Raw genomic sequence first — 7,947 nt, 5'->3', positions numbered from 1 at the left:
TTATATGAAAATGAAAACGTTTTTAATCTCAGACATAAATCATTTTTGAAAACTCGTTTGGTAGTTTTATCAAGAGATTGTTTTCGGTGTAAAAAAATCCATTAATGTCTCTATTTCTCTCTTTGCTTGAGAGAGGAGAAAACGAAAATAAAAAATGAAAAACGACTAAAAGTCATTTTCATTTCTCTCTTATTTTACACTAAACTAAAAAATCATTTTTATTTCCGTTTTTTGTCTTTATTGCGCAAAACGCCGTTTTAGAAACATTTTCATTTTTTTTTTCTCAAAAAATGTAAAAAAAAAAAAAAAACAGAATCAGTTTCAAACACAACCAATAATTCTAACACTGTATCCCACCACTAGTGCACAAGAGAGTAGGGATGCCATAAAAGTGCCATTCGCTGAAAACCAGCTAAGCACCGCTATCTGATTCCATCTTAGATTCACAATAGCAAACACTGCCCCCACTACGTACCAAATACAAGATTGGGAGCATAGTATTACGCGTGAAGGAGGTGCTGGGTACTCCAGCCCAAAAACGCTCATTTTCTCTCACTTTCTCTTCTCTCTAGGGTTGTTGTTTTACTTCTCTCAGTTTGTAACGAGGAACTTTTTCTGGTATTTTCTCTTTCTTAAGAATATTAATATTCTCTGTTTATTATTAACCATCATATCTATATTAAATTTGGTCAAAACTCAAATCAAATGAAAAAAGTAACACACATTCAATGACTAATAAACAAAAATCAAATGAAAACGCTCATTTCCTTTAATGATTTGAAAGTTTCTGTTGGTAAGAGAATATTGGTAACAATATTAATAGTATTTCTTTTTTCTTTTTTTCTTTTTTTATATCAAGCCCATTAGGTGTACATATCATCAAATGAAAGTTGTCAAAAGCTATTACCAAAATTTTCACTCTCTCCCAAATTCTCATATATGTAAATACATCATTCCTGAGTCAAGGAGACTCGTGCGTAACATTAATACATCATTTATTTAATTTTTTCTGAAGTCCATTAAGTGTATATACTGTAATGCCTTTTTATCAATAAATCTTGGCAAAGTCTCATAATATTTACAACCCAAAGAAAATGTATTGTGTGGACAAAAATGATGTACTGAAATCTATTATTCCTTCTAATTAATGCAGCTCATGCAACTTTGAAATATTACCAATATCATAATTACCGCTTTGATAACTAGCCACACAAAATGCATCAACTTGGGTTTTGTCAGAAAGAATTATATGGTCATAGTGATTCATACGCTCATCTGTGACATATATTCAACTATTTATAGGCCATGGCTAGCCATGAAGAAGGCGAAAGTTTAACAAGTCAAGACCTTGTTTTGTACGAAACTCGTCATCATTGTACGAAACTCGTCATCGTTGTACGATGTGATACATAATGGAATAACTTGACTTTCCACGACTTTTTCTCCAAAAAGCCACAACTTTCCGTCTGTGAATTTTGACAAAATTGATTACTATTGTAATATCACAACCACAAAGCAGTAAAAGGCTTACAAAGAACACCAAATATGATTCTCAATCCCTTTTGGGAGCTTTTTCCTGTTCACAAGAATAATATTATAGATTCATTTATTTCACCGATTTAAATTTTTAGTTTTAGATTTTTACAGTAAAAGATTCTCAGAAAATATCACATCCAACTTTTTCTATTACAGTAAAAAACTCTCAGAAAATGTCACATCTCAGTTCGAATTGAAAACTCGAATCTACGAAGTGAACGAGGCCTAAGGGTGTCAATTTGTGTTAGTGGGTCGTGCTCATGTCAATATGTTTATTAATCTTGTTAGAAAATATTAATTTATTAAACGTGTCAAAAATGTCAACCCAAACACGACCTATTTATTAATTGTGTTAATCGTGTCAACCCGTATAACCCATTTAAATTAATATATTGAATAAATAACTAGTATAATTGTTGACGGTAAAAACTAATCAACATATTAATAACAGGTTTTCTATGATTCATGCTCGGATTAAAACTCAACGCAAATAATAAGAAGAAAATAAACAAAATCAACACACGGATTTTATAGTGGTTCACTCCAATATACAGTTACATCCACTTAGTTTTTCACTATTCTTGGTAGAGAAAATACAAGTTCGGGAAAAGGGTGTTCAACAATCTGACCCCCCTTTCAACCTATTCTTTCTGCTTATATACATCATGTTGTTTCTGTCTGTTGTTAATCATCTAATCAAATCCCGTGATATCTTCACCCTACTCCGGAACAGTAATCTTTGATCACCGAGATTTCAGCCAATTTGCTGAGTTTCTCCACTGGCTTCACCACCTACTATGCATGCATTTAATGCACGTCAAATCCTAGCACAGTTGTACTTCAATCTGGACGTGGGTGGGTTCGTCGCCTTCGGCTCTTTGGAAGCGCTCTTCGTTCATGGCCAGTGAAGCGTTCGTCTTCACGGTATGGCCCTTGTTCCTTCTAGTCAACTCTTTTGACGGGGATACTTGACCGCTAAAGGTCGACGTTCATCCAGTGCGCTCTACCGCCATTCCGTATCTTTATGTCTTAATTATTTTATGCTTTAATCAAGCCACGTGGCGCCTAGTCATTGCTTCGTGCGGGGCTTAAGATTTTACCTCACAACAATAATAATGAATTTTTTAACGTGGTCATGACAGGTGTAACATGTTTATTGGTCAAATTATATTTTCCTTTTAGAAAAATAAATGAATTTTACCTACAAATATTAAAATTCACATTATTTGTATTTAATATGTCATATAAACTTTCATGTTATATCACATATCATTAGATTGCAGATGACACATATAGTTAATCGTGTTAATTCGTATCACTTTGTGTTAGGAGGTCAACCCTAACCCAACCCATTTATTAATCGTGTTAACCCAATTATGACATAAACCCATTTATAATAAACTTAAACCCGCTAAGTTCGTGCGGATTTCTCGTCTTGTCGCTTTCCGGATTCCTTTCCCTATAATATAGCCTCAACTTTTTTTTTTCATTATTTCAGCTAAAACAAAAACAAAACAAAAAAATTCGTTAAGATATAACCTCTATATGTACTTAAACTTCTCTCAATTTTCTGTTTCTTCTAAGATTTTCATTGGTACAAACAAAAACTAAAACTGGTTAAAGAAAGTGTCATTTATACTATTTACAAGAGCAAAAAATGTAAAAAGAAGGAACCAAAAAAGGAAAAAACAAACAAACAAACAAACAAACAAAGATCTCTATTTATATTGTCAGAAGCAGCCTCTATTGAACACTGTATAAAAATTTACATTTTCCGACGTATTAATCCATAGACCATGACAAGAGCCATTATAAGGGAATGATCTTTATGAGGTTCCACTTCCAAAGAAAATACATCATCTCCTAACACAACCCCAGAAGTTGATAGCTTTTGTTTTGCCTGCATAAAATATGATTTAAACCATAAATAATTACAAACGAAGAAGATATCATAATTATAATTTGTACAACCTCATGAGATTCTGGCTTTAATTAATATATGATTCTCACCTCGGCAATAATCTTTCCATCAAGGTTGTTCACTATTCTGAATCCTCCTTTGCCTGCCAATCTTACTATCCTGTACTTATCACATCCAACAGTTATTTGGCAAGCCATGTCTCCCATAATTAGCATTTTGCAATGTCTTTTCACTTGAAACCAAGGTTTCTCCTTGTTCATGTTGGAACCACCCCGTTTATAGCCATCCCATGATCCACCAAAAGCTTGTAATTTCTGCAAATTTCAATTGAAATACAAGAGAACCCATTTCAGATTATAGTTAATGGAACATATATATATATATATATATGTAAATACGTATATATGTATATATGTGTATATATATGTATGTATATGTTAATTGTGCACATGAATATATCATCACCTTTTTTCTTATGGTGTAGAGAACTTTGCCTTGGAGATCCATAAGATGGACTTCATTGCTACACTTTTTCTCATAGTTATCTACTCTAAATACAATTTGGCCATTGGAGTTATAAACTGTGCAACCATTTGTGTGGTACACAAGTGATTTCATCCATATGGTGAATGTTTCTCTTTCACGAGTCAAGTAAGGGGAGAGAGAAAGAGCTTGATGAGGATGCACTTTAGCCATGGAAAGAGAGAGAGAGAGAGAGAGAGAGAGAGAGGAAATAACAAACTTTGGGGTTAATAATACTTTTTGGAGGTTGGAGAAAAGTCTAGCCTATGAGAGCTTATTTATGTTCCTATAAATTAAAGTTCCAATGAGAAATTTTCAACTATGTATTATATATTATAATAATGCAATGTGATTGTCTTGAATCCCAATGAAGTAGATATTCTAATGCCCCGCAAAAGCATATGGGTCTTTGTTTCTATACATATATTTCGTCAATATTATATTGCTTTCATTTCCCTGTTTGCTATGGGTAAATACCTTCTGTTTGAGGACCACTTGATATGCCATTGACAAGTTCAGTTAAAAGACAAAAGTGTCCCAAGGAATCTGAGGTGTCACAAAAGTGATTGGTTGAAAAGCCTGCAGTATTCTAGCCTGCACAGTGGAGTGCCAACCGGAGAGGACTCATCCTATATGTGGTAAATTCAATCACGTTTATTAAGCAATATTAGTTAATAAAATTAATCAAGAGCAGCCCCTTGTTTACTTAAAAAATTATTTTCTGTCGTTTGTGACTTTCACAATCAGCAAGGGAAATAAGAACAAAAAGGACATTAAAAAGTCCATTTGTTTATGGGAGGAACATGCACAAAAGGGATAAAACGATATGCATGCCTTGGCTTGCATGCATTTTCCTCTTTTTTTATTTATTATTTATTTTTTTATGTTATCCCTGTGTACTTATCTAGTTATCTACAATATTGCTACTCGATAATTTACTTAATTTACTTAGATAATTTTATAGAGCCTAATCAAATGCTTTTTGCGCTTGAATCAGATGCTTTCCCACCGTAATAAAGAATATTATAAATGAATAAATATGAAAGTTGCAATTGATAAAGCAGGGGGTGATAAAAGTGACCATGTCATGTTGCATTAGGTTTTGAGTTGCCAATATGATCTCACTTACCCCAACACAAGTTTATCTTCTGATTTTATTAGGTACCGCTAATTTAATCCAAAACCACGATGTTGTATTGTTCCTCAAATCATCCTATGGTGACGGTTTAGTGCGAAAGTTTTTTTTTATTTTTATTTTTAGAGCCATTAAATTGAAAATTCAATAATTAATCACACTTAGAGACGCATCTATTCCTTGATTCCCATAGACCCTCTTCAACCATGATGAAGAATATGATGATCACTCACAAGCCTTAATACGCCTCTTATAGTGACTTTCTAGAATGGCCCCTTTTACAAGTCACATCTACACAATAAATAACTCGCAAGTTGCAATATATAGGAATATAGCCGATGTGACCAGAACCATCTAACTGGCCAGACGTTCCAAAATGTCAGGCTATATATTGCAACATAACTTTTGGCTAGCAAATAAGATCACTGTTGACTCTTAGATCCCGTTTATTTTATCAATTCGAATTTTATTATAGTAAAAAATTTTCATAATCAGTCACATTTAATTTTTTTTATTACAGTAAAAAGTCTTCACATAAAGTCATATCTCAATTCAAATTAAAAACTCGAATCAACGAACTAAACAGACCCTTACTTCTTGTGTTCAACTTTGGCTATTAATTTGGTTTGAGCTAAACAAATCCAAAACAAAAGTCTTTTATGTTCCAAAAAAGAAGCATCTATTATTCCCACTTTTCTTCACACCTTTTTGCCATTACCTTGTCCAAAGACAAGGTTATTCATAGTCCGAACAGGCTTTGTGATGTAACCAAACATCCCAAAATGTCCTGTTTGTGTTCTATTGTTGAGTGCTGACTAGCCGTATAGAGACAATATTGAAAGTGCCCTAATAGTTCTCTTTTTTTTTTCTTTTTTTTTTTTGTTTTCTTTCTTAAACAATTCCATAGGATGATGGATGTTTTTTTTTTTTTTAAAACAAAGAACTAATAATGATTAATGACTAAGCAGATAGGATTTAGAGGAAAAAAAGAATTGGAGATGAAGGAAGCATAGAAAATATTGCAAAAAGAACGTGGAAAAAGTGTCAACTTTTTTACAGGGATTGCTGACGTGGCACACCAAACTTAAGCATTGCCTTGAGACCTAAATAAAAAGAATAGTCCAAATTACATGTGATGTGTAAAGAACAATGAATTACAACAAAGCCAAGTCAGGTGCATCTCCTACTTCATTCATTATGTTTAGTTGGTTAGCTAGTCTGTCTCTTTACATACAAACAATTTCTTTAAACCAACTTTATGCGAGCAATATTTAAGTAGGATAATTATACAACTCTTACCTCAGTTTTAAACCAGAATTCAAGGTAATATTTACATTACTAAATTTTAAATTAGAATTTCTTTCACTAACAAAAAGAAAGTTTTTCTTGGAATTTTAAGCCTAATATACGCAAATCACATTTTGTTAAAAAAAACGCAAATTACGTAAATAGAAAGATAAGCTTGGGTTGAGTCGGCTATCTCTTAAAGAAATCTAATATGGGGTTTATGATTTATCAATTTTGTTTCGGGAATTGATTGTTTTAGCACTCATATAAGTTAAAGCATTTTGTATAATCATCTTGTAGTGGAAGCTGACGAGTTTATTGAATTGAGTAGAAGTCTGGAATGTCGTTTATGCTTTTGGTGTAATTTACATTTTTGTACTCATTTTTCTCATTAGTTGTTGTTTGTTCTTGTCAATCGTTTTCAATATATGCAACATTACCCTCCTTTAGTGTCGTTTCCTCTACTACCGTCGATTAATATTTTTGCTGTCATTTTCATATGTGCAACATTTTTTTTTCCCTTGATGTATTCTATTCATTTATTGCCGTTCACTTACTGGTGTCGTTTTCTCCTTGTTTATCTTGTTATCTTATTAACTAATTGTAGTCCATCACTTATAGTGTCGTTTTGTTTTCTTTGTTGTCATTTTTCGTTGTGTAATATTTTCTCCTTGTTGTCTTTAATTCCTCTTTGTGTGGTCCAGTCACTCCAATGTCGCTTACATGATTCATGTCATTTTTCAAGATTTTCAGTTATTGATGTTTATCCATTTCGCTACTCCCTTAATTTACTCTTTCCTTTCCCGTTTCTTATGTGCAATAGCATCTCCTAGTCGTAGCTCCTTTCACTTATTCTAGTGATGTTTTATAGTCGCTTCTTACTGTTGGTTTGTATTACATTTTTCTGTTGTCATAATTTTTTTTAACCTTTTTTTTTACATTCTTTTTTTAAAGGGTTTGACATTCTTTGATGTGCATTAGTTTTCTGCTTTTTTGCGTCGTTTACATAATTTTTATTATCGTTCTGAACTAGTCAGTTTGGATGTCGTTTGTATTTCAGGAGAATTTATTTATTTAACTGTTGTTTTCTATTTTTGAGTCCTTTATTCCTTTTGGCGTCGTTCACTTTCTGCAGTGTTGTTTCTCCTTTCTTGTGGTTTCTTACACAGAGTCGTTTTTCATTTATTGACGCTTAAAGCTAACCCCTGCAGTATCGTTTTTAATTTTACTGTCGTTTTATTTTTTATTGGCGTTTATTGCCTCGTGTTTATTCATATCGTCGTTTTCACTTATTGTCGAGTGACTCGAGTCTTTTTTTTAATATTATTATTTTTTCCTTTTTCCTTTTTTTTCCCGCTAAATGAGTCTTACGTGTCATTGTCGTTTTAGCTTTTATCGTTTTTCACGGCCAATGTCTTTTATCCTTTGCTTTGGTTACCTATAACGAATTGTCGTCATTTTTCAGCTTTTTTTTTCTTTTTTCTTTTTATTGTAGCTTGCTTTTCTTCGTATCATTTTTTCGTTGTCGTTAATTTATTTTGGCATC

The 7,947-nt window shown here is 32.5% G+C and overlaps 1 protein-coding gene across 1 annotated transcript; it reads right to left on the bottom strand.

Moving 5' to 3' along the window:
* Positions 1 to 3,301: 3,301 nt before the first annotated feature.
* On the bottom strand, positions 3,302 to 4,153 carry LOC21407054 (protein LURP-one-related 4). Its single transcript, XM_024176005.1, has 3 exons — positions 3,923 to 4,153; positions 3,547 to 3,771; positions 3,302 to 3,436 (listed from the first exon to the last, which is right to left on the bottom strand). The coding sequence occupies exons 1-3, from the start codon at positions 4,151 to 4,153 to the stop codon at positions 3,302 to 3,304; spliced, it is 591 nt and encodes a 196-aa protein (XP_024031773.1).
* Positions 4,154 to 7,947: the final 3,794 nt, after the last annotated feature.

The sequence above is a fragment of the Morus notabilis genome, unplaced genomic scaffold, assembly GCF_000414095.1.
Source record: "Morus notabilis unplaced genomic scaffold, ASM41409v2 Scaffold297, whole genome shotgun sequence".
Lineage (NCBI taxonomy): Eukaryota > Viridiplantae > Streptophyta > Magnoliopsida > Rosales > Moraceae > Morus > Morus notabilis.
The sequence above is the reverse complement of the archived record's forward strand: the minus strand, read 5'-3'. Positions and strand labels throughout refer to the sequence as shown.

Bases quoted from the DNA above. Each gene is read 5' to 3' on its own strand.
- LOC21407054 (XM_024176005.1), bottom strand. From the start codon at position 4,153: ATGGCTAAAGTGCATCCTCATCAAGCTCTTTCTCTCTCCCCTTACTTG. The intron at 3,772-3,922 runs GTGATGATATAT...TGAAATTTGCAG, and splicing joins TCTACACCATAAGAAAAAAG to AAATTACAAGCTTTTGGTGG. The intron at 3,437-3,546 runs GTGAGAATCATA...TATTTTATGCAG, and splicing joins ATGGAAAGATTATTGCCGAG to GCAAAACAAAAGCTATCAAC.